The sequence below is a fragment of the Panthera onca genome, chromosome X, assembly GCF_046562875.1.
Source record: "Panthera onca isolate mPanOnc1 chromosome X, mPanOnc1 haplotype 2, whole genome shotgun sequence".
NCBI classification, from domain to species: Eukaryota; Metazoa; Chordata; class Mammalia; order Carnivora; family Felidae; genus Panthera; species Panthera onca.
Window position 1 is genome coordinate 92,934,966 of NC_138357.1, and position 14,000 is coordinate 92,948,965.

Sequence of the window (14,000 nt, forward strand, 5' to 3'; positions counted from 1 at the left end):
CCTCCCTCCATGGTCCTGCCGCGGCCCCCCCTGTAGCCCGAGCTGCCCCGCGCCTCGCCGGAGCCAGCCTCGGCAGAGGGAGCGGTCGCGGCCTCGCGGCCCGCGCGGGCTGACGGGCGGAGAGCGCGGCGCCGCGCGGTCCCCGAAGATCCACACGCCGGGCAGCGCGGCCCGAGCAGCGCGAGGAGCAGCGGGCGGGCGGGCGGCGCCGGGCCCGGGCCGCCCTCGCTCCCGCGCCCCGGCCCCGCCGCCCGCGCCGGGGCGGTCGCCCGCAGAGGAAGGCGCCGCAGTCTCCGGGCCTCGCAGCCCCACTCGAGCGTCCTCAGCACCGAGGGCTCGCGGGTCCTGAGGGGAGGAGAGCCAGGGGCCGGGCACTGAGCTCTTTGGCGCCCCCACCCCCGTTTTCGGAGCCCTCCACGCTGCGGCCGCTGTCCCCTCCGGACCATGGCCGACGACGACGTGCTGTTCGAGGATGTGTACGAGCTGTGCGAGGTGATCGGCAAGTGAGTCGCTACGCGAGGGAGCGGGAGTGTGGAAAAATGCATTTCAGTGATGCCCGGGTCCTCCCGCACCGGCACCCGCTCCGGGCCTGCCCCCTGCCCTCCTCCCCTCCGCCTCCCTCGTCCTCCTCACCCGGGCGTATTTATAGACGTGTACCTGGACCTCCTGCCGGGCGGGGGTCCCGGGGGTTCTCAGCCAGCCGTAGAAGTCACCGAGCCGAGGTCGGCCACCCCACGAGGCGTGCGGCCGGCCGAAATCCGCTGTCTGCATTTTATCTGACGGTTGCACAGGGACGTGGCAGCCCCGATTTTATAGTTGCTTCCTGGGAACAGTTGGGGTTATTGTTACCTTGCGTGTACCACAGACCATTAAGGAAAAGAGCAGCTTGCATTTCCTTTGCTTGCATGGACCGATAGAGAGAGAACGTCCAGGGTTTTTAATTGTGGGGTGTGTGTCTATTGTGCAAGATATTAGATAGATGTCTTTGTGTTCACCCCATGCCCGGATTGGACAGGGTCATTTTCAGACGGGGTGCGTTCAGTTTCAGCAAATTCCTTACCCGGTGTAGGCCAGCGTGGAAAGAGTTGGGGGGTATCCGAATTTTTAATGCCTCGTTATGCAATGACTGTTAAATCAGTGTTCGAGGCTTCCCTCGACTGTTGTTGGGATGGTGGTGGTTCGTGTGGCAGAGCCGTCTGCTTTGAGTCACCGGGCTGGTCTAGAATATAGAACTGACAGTCCAAATGCTCATCCTTTCATCTGTGTTGTATAATTACACTAGGGAAAAGCAGGGAATCAGATTAATCACAGTGCTGATTGAGAATTAAATCTGCAGTTCCTCATCTAATTGTCCATTCCTTAAATCTGTTTTGAATAGTTTCCTTTTCATTCTTGTCAAACAGTATTCCAAGTGCACAATCCTGCTAATTTGTTTGTGAGGCAAAGGCTGGCGATCTGAAGTTGATTTCCTAGTTCAGCGTGTATTCTGTGCCTTTAGAAGTTGAGATCAGATTTAAGAGCAATTTTTGCTCCTTTATGAAGGATTGCTGGGTAGCTACCGTTGAAATATTTTACCTCTTTTTGGAAGCGGTGCTTTATTGTCTATTTTAAGGTCCGCAGTTGGGAAATGAAACCAAGACCTTAGAGCAGTTGACTGTATCCCTTTTAAGTTGTCTGCAGTACTGGATTTCAATTTGTTTAAGTGCTGATAACTCATTTTTTTTTTTCTTCTATGTTGAGGTATTACAGTGTTGCCTCACATGGTGAAATTATGGGTAGAGCTGGCTACACACTTTCCTCAGACCCAATTGGTACAAGGACATGTTACTCCTTGCCCCTATTGTTACATGACCAGCCTGTCTACTAGAAGAAGAATATCCAAATGCGCCCTGGTAAAGTGTTTGTGGAAGTGCTCGAGAGCAGCGCTGTCCAAAAGATATATAATGCAAGGCACATATGTAATTTTATAGACAAAAATTTTGCATATGTAAATTTTGCAATAGCCGCATTAAAAAAATTAAAAGCAAATAGGTGCAGTCGGTTTTAATAAAATATTTTATTTAAGCCAGTAGACCCAAAACTGTTAGCACTTCAACACGTATTCAGTGTAGAAATTATTTATGAGATATTTTACATCCTTTCTTTCTTTTGTGCTCAGTCTTTGGAATCCAGTGTGTATTTTACACTAACAACACATCTCAGCTCTGACACTAAGCTAAATTTTCATCGGAAATGCTTGATCTGTATTAGATTTCATGACATTTGCATTTGCAAAAGTAGATTCACACACCCAAGTTTTCTCAAACATATCTAAAAGTTTTCTAATAACCTAATCGATATCTCTTTCTAAATTTAAATTGTAATTAATTAAAATTAAATAAAATTCAAAATTCAGTTTCTCAGTTGGACTAGCTACATTTCAGGTGCTCCATAGGCGTATGTGGATAGCACCGTTCCATAGAGACAAATACGTTAAAAAAAAAAAAAAATCTCCTTGGTTGCTTCATTCTTAGCACCCAGGTGAGGTAAATTAGGTGTTTCCCAAAAGCTCCGAAACGACCGTGTGGGTGAGTGATATTTGTTGTGTCTTAGTTACATTTGCTTTAAATGAGCCAGCAAAGTCATAATTGGAATATGTGAAATTAAAATGTTAATTATATTGTGATGACGGAATGTAACCGTCATTGGATCAATGTTAGTAACCAGTTCTGATTCCTTAAGGTCTGGAAGACTGATGATGTGATCTCTTTAGGTATCAAAAAGAAGTGGTCAGCATCACGGCACAATCAGTATTCTGCTGGCTTATAACTGATAGAATGTTTTCAGGAAACACCTCTGGTAGAACTAAATTCATCTTTTCTGTTGCTTCAGAACTGCATAAGGAGGGAGAGCAAGCTAATTCTGAGGTGATAGGCACGCTGTGGCTACCTTAACGATTGTGAACGTGAAATCTCATTCATAGCCTACAAAATCGGACTTGGTCAGTGCCATTTATAATATGCCATTTCGTGAGATAATGAATTCAAGGTAGCCTTCATGGTAAAGAATGTAATGATAATGTTCCTCACCCTGTGTAAAGGTTGAAGGTTTCTCCGGTAAATTGTCTCAGCATATATTGATCTGGAAATTGAAATTCACTTGAGATTTTCTTGCAGGGACCTTGACAGCATACATTTTAACTTAGAATTTGTTCAACTCCAGATTTACACAGAAAGGTCTTGAAGCTGTTCACTTGTAGTGGAAGCCTTTTTGTTGATTTCTATCCAGGTTCTCTAGAATTGTGATTTTCTTTTATCCCAAATTAGTATCACGAATTGTTTTTGACCTTAGGTCTTAATAGGTTTAAATTTCCACCGAGATACTTTAAAATGGATTTCAATTTTCAAGATGAATTGAGCACCCACTCACTCCCCTACCTCACTTCTTATCCACTCACTCACTCATCCACTGTCTTGGAGGGAATCATGTGCCTGATTCATTATGAATATTGGGAGGATGGCATATCGTATTTTAAAAAATTAAACTCTTTCCCCTTGTGTTTCTTGTTTTTGAAAGTCTTACAAAAGCTCCTTCGAATGCCTATTGTTTCCATAACATTTTCCTGTGTAACATCTTTCAAGTGACTAAAACAAATTGCATCACCAATGATGGGACCTTATCATAGCCCCAAAACTTCTTGTCTTAGTAAGATATAGCAATTAGTGGAAAAGAAAGGTTTTTACGCAAATGCAGGAAGTTGGCTAATTTTTATGTCATGATTATTCACTGCATCTTTTGCAAATGTAGAGTTTTAGAGATAAGTGTACAATCAGTAATATTCCGTGAAGGAAATTTTAAGAAGATTCATCCAGATTAAAACACACAAATACCTACCTTCATGGTACAGCAGTTTCTGTGAAAGAGAATAGCAAAATGCACACCGTTTTCACCTTGTGGAGGGTGAATATTTACCCTCATTTTTTAGGGTTCTTAGTAACCTGTAACTTCTGACTTTCCTGCTTCGGTAGGACACATACTAAAATTGAAATGATGCAGCGTGACCCCCTGCTCAGGGATGACATGGAAGTTTGTGAAGCATGCTGAATTTGCTTGTACCTTGAGAACACTTATCATATTTAATTACAGTTTCTTATTTATGAGTCTCTCTACCTAGTTAACAAGGAACTTCTTGAGGGCAGGGAACATATATATCTTTCTCCATTACTTAACACAGTGCCTGCAATGTAACAGTTGCTCATTGACTATGGAATGAGTTGACTAGTTTTAATAAAATCTCATTAAAAGGCAAAAAGCATGTTTATCAACCTCAGAGCAATTATTGTCCCAAAAGGCTGTATTCGTTTAAAGCAGTGGATCTCCACCTGGCTGCATATTAGAATCACCAGGGGAGCTTTTAAAAAAGATCAATGCCAGAGGCCTGTGTCAGAGCAATAAAATCAGAATCTCTGGGGGTGGGTGCTGGACATTGGTATTTTTTGGGAGCTCTCTAAGTGATTCTGATATGCAGTTACGATTGAGTCATTGGTTTAAAACTTAGGTTATGTATGTAATATTTTGGGACTGGCTTTTCAGAGGCTTACAGTTTTTGAAAAGTAGAATGTTTTTTGGGGAGGTATTGAAGCCAAGAGACCCAAATATGAGTTTTATCTTCTCTATGCTGTGTTTCTGAGCCTTGTTGTGTAAGAATTTTGTTTCAGCCTGTGTTTGGCTTTGATTTCTTGGGTCTTTTCAGATTCGCATTGATTTATGATGCTCATCTGTGTAATGCTAACACAGTGACTGATGTTTGGAACAACCCGGAATGGGGATTGCTTCAATAGCAGTTGATGATGGCTGTCCACTAGAGTGACTTAGTTTAATATTAAGAGATTTATCAGTTTAGTACAGATTGTGTTTGCACATATACTCTATTAAAAGAGTATGGTTATGTTGCTTATATAGTTTAAATTCCATACTTGACATCCCAGTAACACTGTTTACCAGAGAATTGAGTTAAATGCAGCCTTTATGTAAATGCTGGGTTAATAATTTGTAAGGTATATAATTTAACACGAAGAAAAACTCAGCTTTAGTATTTTTAGTTATTACTATGGCTTTCGCATATATTGATTGGCCCACTGATAATGGTTTCCAGTACCCACAAAGGGGAACATTACAATATGTTGGAACATCTTTCTGGGAAATTTTATCTAGTCATTATAGGCAAATTAGTTTTTAATGTTTGGGAAAGTGTGAGCCTGAAGAAACCAGGAATTTTCCAGAAATGAGTAGATGTTTCATGAAAGAAGGGGTTGATCCGAGTGACAATCACATGAGGTATAAGAAACACAGTCGCCAGCTAGCCTGCTGGTGGCCCAGAAAGAGTCAAGCCAAGGGGGTTTAACCGGAGTTCCATGGAAGAAAAACCTGTTAAACATGGTGGTGGATTCCTGCACATGGCAGACCTTTTTGGGAGTAGGTAAGCAGCGTTGATTTCTGATGATGGAGTTTGCTTCTGGGACCATTTTAGAGGGAACTGAGCTACTCATTGGCTTTTCTGTGTGTGAACAACTTTCTCAGAGTCTCCTCATGTTCACTTTTTACAGACTGTCTTAGGACTTGGAGTTTCTGAAGTGTCACTTGCACATTGTCTGTATAAATACTTCCTGTGTCTCCCTTACCTTCCACGACTCTGACATGCTTCTGTGTCCTTGACATGAACAGCTCACTCCTCCCTCCATTTTCACCTTGGATCTGCAATGGTTTCACCGGACAAACTGTCTCTCTAATGTGCCCTTAAATTGTGTTCCTGGATATTTCTTTTAAATTGAAAATTCTTTTACCATCTCCAGTTGTAGCTCTGACCAATAAATAAAAGAAGCAAGTATGCCTTACTTTCTGAGATTGTTCTTGAGTTACTGCATTTTTGCAGATGTTTTCACATTTTAAATTTGCCAGAAGCGCCGTTTAAAAGAACTTTGACATAAGCTTGTTTCAAAGTAAAAACAAAAAAAATTTTTTATACCCCTCATGCTTACTTCATGAGGGGTATTGACATTTATTTCTTCTAATGTTAGGCATTTTACATATATTATCTCCTCTGATTATACCTGTTTTACAGAAAACACTGAGATTCAGAGAGGGGTAACTTGCCCCAGATCACATGCAATTCCAACTGGTTCTAAAGTCCATTCATTTCATGTGGCATTCTGCTGCTGATTCCAGTTGTGAAAAATGCTGCATTGGGTTTCTTTCAAGGAAGGCCCAGGCCTTCATTTTCAGACTTTATTTATGGCAGATTTTAAAAATTTATTTTATTTTTTAAAGTTTATTTATTTTTAGAGAGAGAGGGAGGGAGGGGTGGAGAGAAAGGGGAGACAGAGAATCCCAAGCAGGCTCCACACTGTCAGCACAGAGCCTAACGCGGGGTTCAAACTCACAAACCCTGAGATCGTGACGTGAGCCAAAATCAAGAGTTGGATGCTCAACCGACGGAGCCACCCAGGCACTCCTATTTATGGCAGATTTTAATCGTTCAACTTTCTAGTTATATTTCTTATCTCTTTATTAGAGGTTCCATACTGCCATTCATTGTTTTATCTATTTTTACTTTTTGTCTTTCTCTTTAACGCAATATTGGTGTTTGTCACCAAACTGATAAGTGTACACATTCTTTAGAAATGGAAATACAGAATCTTGCCCATCCATCCAAAATATAATTTGTTTTGGAACTTCCTCTACCCCTTTTACTCTTCCAAGTTTTTCCTTTCAGTTGCCTTGTGCCAACAACCAGAATAGTTGGTTAAGTCCTCCTCTAACTTGCCACACCAGAAGTAATGAGGTTTCAGAGATAGGTGTTTGTTGGGAGTGAGGGTGGGGTGGTTACCACGGGGTGGTTATTCCTATATCCTGTGCTAAAAGTCCTGAGATCAGTTCTCACGGACTCTGAAAAACATATACTGAACCGCAGCTGCTGGGTTGTCAGTGTCTAGTCAAGTGACTGAGTTACCGCTGCACAGCAGGTACCTGACCCCGGCCAACAAGCCGAGGGGGTGTGCAGCTCGGGCATTTTTGGTTTTATGTTTTAGTTGCAACTGACAGTGCAGATTCTAAAACCACCACCTATGGCTCTGAATTCATGCTACAGGGTTCAAGGTGCTAGGACCTGCTCTCTTTTCTTTCTCTCCAGGGGCCACCCAGTGTCTTGGTATCTGCTCTTTCAACTGAGTAAAATGTAATTACCCTGATGGCCATTATGATATTATGGTATGATTGGTCATAGAGCCCCAAGTCAGTACAGGGAGAATCTCTCTGTCTTTCTATACCAGGAGGATTTAGTGTCCGAAGCCAGTTTGACTTAATGGAAGTTAATATGTCTTTGCAATGTTGAGATGTAATAATTTTCTATTACTTTCTCTTTATAAAGTAACTAGTCTTATAAAATTAATTTTAAAATATAGACTGTACAAAGGTAAATAAGCCTCTCTCCATCCACTCTCCCACCATCCATAGCCCCATTCTCCAGAGGTAACCATTGTCCAGTTCTTGTACATCTTTCTGGAAGGTTTTGTTTAAAAAACTGAATCGGATGGGGCACCTGGGTGGCTCAGTCAGTTAATCTTGCGACTCTTTGGTTTCAGCTCAGATCATGATTTCACAGTTTGTGAGTTCAAGCCGTGCATTGGTGCGGGGCCTCCTTAGGATTCTCTCTCTCCTTCTCTCTCTGCCCCTCCCCTGCTCTCTCTTGCTCTCACTCTGTCTCAAAATAAATAAACTTAAAAAAAACCTGAATGGGATCATATTTGCACACTATGCTGAAATACTAATTTTCCATAGAAAAATACTGTCTCTGCTGACCTTTCTGTATCCATCTATGTCCGTCGAACTCTGTCTCCCCTTAAACTGCTGCCCCGTATTCCATGGTATGGATTGGTACTGTAGCTTTGAGTTGAGTGCAAGTCATTTCTAAGTAGACATTGCTGGAAATGCTGGCCTGGAGTTTGGTTGAGAGGTCTGGAATGTGAAGGTGTGGGAAGTAAAACTGAGTGAATGAGTTCTTCACAGGTAACCGAACTAGGGAGCTGTGGTTTGCTCTAAAACTCACAGAGCTACAAGAGTCAGGATAGCTGGACATCACAGAAGTTTTAAAGTGGGGAGGATCAATAATGTAAAATGCCAACACTGTGGTGGAAGATTAAAAAGAAGGCTTGTTTATAACAGACAATTTAAAGCATTTATCAAAATGAATATAATGTTCAATATCAATTATGGTGTAACTGAAAAGCAAGGTCTGGCCTCATTTCTGTGCATGTTGGTAATACACTATTTCTCTGTAAATCTATCTCTACGCCAATGTATTTAGGGTAAAAAGAAGAAGGAACAGGTTTCTTTTTCATTATAATTGTGTGTTGCAGATTTTGATGGCTGGCTTTAAGGTAAAACCATTTGGTTTTCCTAAGATTAGGTACTTTTCATTCCTCTGCTTGGTGCATAACTGTCAATTAAATGGAAGCCTTTAATGAAATGATATGGTAAATTTTAGATACTTTAAATTTACTTTAAGTTCTTAACAGTAGTCAAACCATTCTTATATTCTTAAATCCCTTCCCCACAGGGAACTGCATGTATCCTTCCTTGTCTCAAGGTTTTGGGTCCCCATTGATTGAGTGTAGTAGTCTCCTCTTCTTTCACATCCCTCCCCCCCGCCCCTCCCCAACTACATTTGTTCATTGGCTTTTTTTTTAGTTGTCCACATCCATTCACAGTAAGAAATGATTCCTTTATTGTACTTAAGCCCATTTTTTTCTATGAAAGTGTACATTATTTCATTGTAGCATTCCAGTCTTTTTTATTTCTTTTAATACACTTTTTTTTTTTTTTTTTTTTTTTTGCTTTGTTGCCACTGTTTTGAATATTTGAATCATTTACAGTTTGGAATGATGATTGTGTTCTCTGTGTAGTTTAATAATATCCAAACTATACTATGTTGAGTCTGTATTTCAGGCTTTTAATTTTAACCCTGAGTTTAGAGTATCTTGGTGTATTTAAATCTAGGATGGAAGTATTACTGCCTAGCTATATGCAGATTCTAATGTTGTATTAAGATACTCTTGATGTTATTAATTCAATTATGAGATCTCTAACCCTGCTAAGATGTGCAGATTACCATTATACCACTGCTATTTTATGGAATCTAATTTGTGTTTTTAGGAAACATCATAGATTTTCAGCCTTTTTGCTTACCCTTGGTATGTACTTTCCCCCAAACATATGGATCGACATTGTTTTGTAGCTTTGTGAGACAGCCCCCTAAGATATGATCTGGTAGCCTTTGGGCACAGTGTGGCCATTTTCTCCTTATTTATAGAAAGAACGATAGCCACTTCACAAGCTATTTGCATGGATTAGTGATTGTAAAGTGCAGCATAAGTATTTTTTATTTCTAGAATGTCTCTGAGATACTCAAATTACTTTTGGCAGCTATGTAGATAAGTTTCAACAATTTCCAAATGTGCACTTTCTCAGTGCTAAACACAGGCTCAATTACATAAATAATATGGTGAAATGAACATTCTTTCCTATCACGTGTATAAAATTGTTAGTGGTGCTAACAGTTTATTCATTTGTTCATTTATGCATTCGTTTCTAGCTGTGTGGCCCTGGCCAAGTTAGTTAACCTCTCTGACTCTCAGTTCTTTATCTGTAAAATGAGGGTGATAGTATATGCCTTGCAGGATTAGTGAGGAGTAAATAACATGATCTGGGTAAAATGACTAAAGGGTAGGTATTGTTATTTTAATTGCCATTATAATTTAAAAAAATATTTCTAATTTTTTTAAAGTAAACTCTACCCCCAATGTGGGGCTCAAACTCATGACCCTGAGATCAAGAGTTGTATGTGCCACTCATTGAGCCAGCCAGGTGCCCCATTGTTCATCAAGTACTTGAGTTCTCTGGCCTCAAGGAGTTCTGTCAATGGGAGAAGTTGACAAACAGTTCAAGTGTAATGTAACTCGACATGAAGTCCTGTTAAAGGCAGGGCTGCATCTGACTATTCACCTAGTATCCTCAGCATAACTTGGTAACTGACACATAGTAAGTACTCAGTTATTGAAGGAGTGAGCATTAAGTGAGCGATCCAGAAACTGGGACCATCTAGTAGTAAAAGTTGGAGACACCATTACAAGCAGAGGTAAGGCTTGAATGATTTATTAGTCTTCTTGGGTAACTCATGTCATTTTTTTATGCCCATTTCCTCATTTAGAACAAGGAGTAGAGGAATACAGGTAGAGAAAATTAAATCTTACGAAACTTAGAAAAAGGTTTATCCTATTTTTTAAAATAACCTTACTTTTTAAGAGCAGTTTTGGGTTCGCAGTTACTATTTTAGTTGAGTGACACAGGTAACCTGTATTATAAGAAATTCAAACAATAAGCATTTGGTTAGAGTTTTTAGGGACAACTTTAGGAATTCCCCCCACCCCACACTTTTTTTTTTTTTTTGGTCTCAAATTCTATGGCTTGAGTGTTCATTATATGCTGGACCTGGTGTTAAATTCTTGATGTTTTTCTAATTTAACCTTGGCCACAACCCTTCCCTTTGAGGCAATCACCCTCTCTCCTTTTACAGATGAGGAAACTGAGGAAGAGGGAGATCAGTAACTTTACCTGGATTGAGCCCCACATTGCACTCTGTGCTGACAGCATGGAGCCTGCTTGGGATTCTCTGTCTTCCTGTCTCTCTCTCCCACATGTGCGCACGTGCTCTCTCTCTCTCTCTTTCTCAAAATAAATAAATAAGCATTTTTTTAAATAAAAGAAAAAAAGACTAACATTCTGATTTTAGATGTTTCAGCAGATTAATAGAATGCATTTTTTGGTAACAGCTTTATTGAGATATAATTCACATACCATACAATTTACCAATTTAAAGTGTACAATTCAGTGCGTTTTAGTATATTCACAGAGTTGTGCAACCATCACCACAAGAAACTTTCAGCCATTTTCATCACCAAAAAAAGAAACCCTGTATATGTTAGCTTTCAACCCCATCCATCCCTAGCCCTAGGTAACAACCAATCTACCTTCTATCTCTATAGAAGTGCCTGTTCTGGACATTTCATATAAATGGAATCCTACCGTATGTGGTCTTTTGTGACTGCTTCTTGGTCTAAGCATAGTGTTTTCAAAGTTCATCCATATTGTAGATACATCAGTACTTCATTTTTAAGGCCCGTTAATATTCCATTATGTGACTCAAAATGGATAAAGGACCTGAATGTGAGACAGGAAACCATCAAAACCTTAGAGGAAAAAGCAGGAAAAGACCTCTCTGACCTCAGCCGTAGCAATCTCTTACTCGGCACATCCCCAAAGGCAAGGGAATTAAAAGCAAAAGTGAATTACTGGGACCTTATGAAGATAAAAAGCTTCTGCACAGCAAAGGAAACAACCAACAAAACTAAAAGGCAACCAACGGAATGGGAAAAGATATTTGCAAATGACACATCGGACAAAGGGCTAGTATCCAAAATCTATAAAGAGCTCACCAAACTCCACACCCGAAAAACAAAGAACCCAGTGAAGAAATGGGCAGAAAACATGAATAGACACTTCTCTAAAGAAGACATCCGGATGGCCAACAGGCACATGAAAAGATGTTCAACGTCGCTCCTTATCAGGGAAATACAAATCAAAACCACACTCAGATACCACCTCACGCCAGTCAGAGTGGCCAAAATGAAGAAATCAGGAGACTATAGATGCTGGAGAGGATGTGGAGAAACAGGAACCCTCTTGCACTGTTGGTGGGAATGCAAATTGGTGCAGCCGCTCTGGAAAGCAGTGTGGAGGTTCCTCAGAAAATTAAAAATAGACCTACCCTATGACCCAGCAATAGCACTGCTAGGAATTTATCCAAGGGATACAGGAGTACTGATGCATAGGGGCACCTGTACCCCAATGTTTATAGCGGCACTCTCAACAATAGCCAAATTATGGAAAGAGCCTAAATGTCCATCAACTGATGAATGGATAAAGAAATTGTGGTTTATATACACAATGGAATACTACGTGGCAATGAGGAAAAATGAAATATGGCCTTTTGTAGCAACATGGATGGAACTGGAGAGTGTGATGCTAAGTGAAATAAGCCATACAGAGAAAGACAGATACCATATGTTTTCACTCTTATGTGGATCCTGAGAAACATAACAGAAACCCATGGGGGAGGGGAAGGAAAAAAAAAAAAAAAAAAAAAAAAAAGAGGTTAGAGTGGGAGAGAGCCAAAGCATAAGAGACTGTTAAAAACTGAGAACAAACTGAGGGTTGATGGGGGGTGGGAGGGAGGGCAGGGTGGGTGATGGGTATTGAGGAGGGCACCTTTTGGGATGAGCACTGGGTGTTGTATGGAAACCAATTTGACAGTAAATTTCATATATTAAAAAATAAAAAAAATAAAAAAAAAATAAAAAAAAAATTCCATTATGTGGATATACCACATTGTATTGATCCATACATCAGCTGATGGGCCATTTGGGTGGTTTTCCCCCTTTGGCTATCATAAATAATCCTGCTGTGGACACTGATGTACAAGTTTTTGTGTGGACATATATTTTTATTTCTCTTGGGTATATACGTAGGAGTGGAATTGCTAGGTCAAATGGTAACTCTGTGTTTAACATTTTGAGGAACTGCCAGACTACTTTCCAAAGCAGCCGCAGTATTTTGCATTCCCAACAGCAGTGTATGAGTGTTAGAATGCTTTTTAATCAGGTGAGTACCATCAGAGTTTGCCCATAGAGTCTGTTCAATACACTGTAACATAAATAAAAGTAAATTTTATGCGTTATTGGTTAACCTTTTATCTCATAGACCTATGTATACTAATTTTCGTCAATTTTAGATATTGTAGGCCAAGAGTTGGCAAACTATCTGTAAACTACCAGATAGTAAATATTTTAGGTTTTGTGAGCCATACAGCATCTGTCACAGCTATTCAACTCTACCATTGTAGCATGAAGACAGTCATGAAAACAAATGAGTGTGGCTGTGTTCCAATAAACCTTTATTTACAAACATAGGTGGTTAGGTTTAGCCCTTGGGCTGATCCTGTTGTAGATTAAAAATGAAACTGGAGCTTCTTGTCCAGTTCCTATTCTTATTTATCCTCAAGGTTGGGATATTATTTCAGTGGTCTCAGTAGCCCCATAATAAGTAGGTTGTTTCTGAAAAATGGAAAGATATTGAGGCTGCTTTGCTGAACCATTTTCACTATTAAATGGGGAAATGCTATACATTTACTTTTTTGTGGGTTTTAAATTTATTTTTATTACTATTTTTTTTAGTGCTTTTGGATTCTTTTTTTAATCCTAGGTTAAAGGGAAGAAACCCATCAAAATTATTTTAAGATTGTCTGACCGGAGGCAATATAAATGTGGAGTTCCTGAAAAAAATTATTTCCTTCATTCTTGCTTATTACCTATAGACTGGATGAAAATAGAGCTGAGAATGTACTAGAATTTTTCAGAAATGAAAGGTTACTTAAAATACTAGTTTAATAAAGTTAGAGGGAAAATCACTAGCTAAATCTCCATTCCTAATTAGAGAGTAGCGATGTACCATCAATGTATATTTTATGACTTCACAAAGAACCCCTAATAGAGTCATTGTTTGGGATTTGTGTGTGTGTGTGTGTGTGTGTGTGTGTGTGTGTGTGAGAGTGTGATGTAAACAAAACTTCAAGTTCTATTTTGTGTTTGAAATCCATTTTATTCAATATATATTGTGGTAGTAGACATACACTAGAGTACATACATTTAGTGTGCTTTGTGGTTTAAAAAAAACCTGTCATTGCCTCTTATGTAGTTAGGAAAGATAGTGTTCTTTGAGCTTAGAACTTTTCATAATTTGTTTGCAAGACTGTTCTAGATTATAATTTTGCAGTGCTGTGGAAAGCTCCAAAGATTATGGTAAAAGAGGGAATTTTGTATCACAGCTTTTGTCTTTGCATTTGGGCATTT

The 14,000-nt window shown here is 40.0% G+C and overlaps 1 protein-coding gene across 13 annotated transcripts in view; it reads left to right on the forward strand.

Moving 5' to 3' along the window:
- Positions 1-367: 367 nt before the first annotated feature.
- CASK (calcium/calmodulin dependent serine protein kinase) overlaps positions 368-14,000 on the forward strand; it is a 359,937-nt gene continuing 346,304 nt past the window's right edge. For all 13 annotated transcript variants that reach the window (XM_081793028.1, XM_081793029.1, XM_081793034.1 and 10 more), the window contains exon 1: positions 368-503. In XM_081793028.1, coding sequence (XP_081649154.1) covers positions 445-503 — 59 coding nt within the window. In that variant the 5' untranslated portion in view covers positions 368-444. The remainder of the gene's footprint in view (positions 504-14,000) is intronic.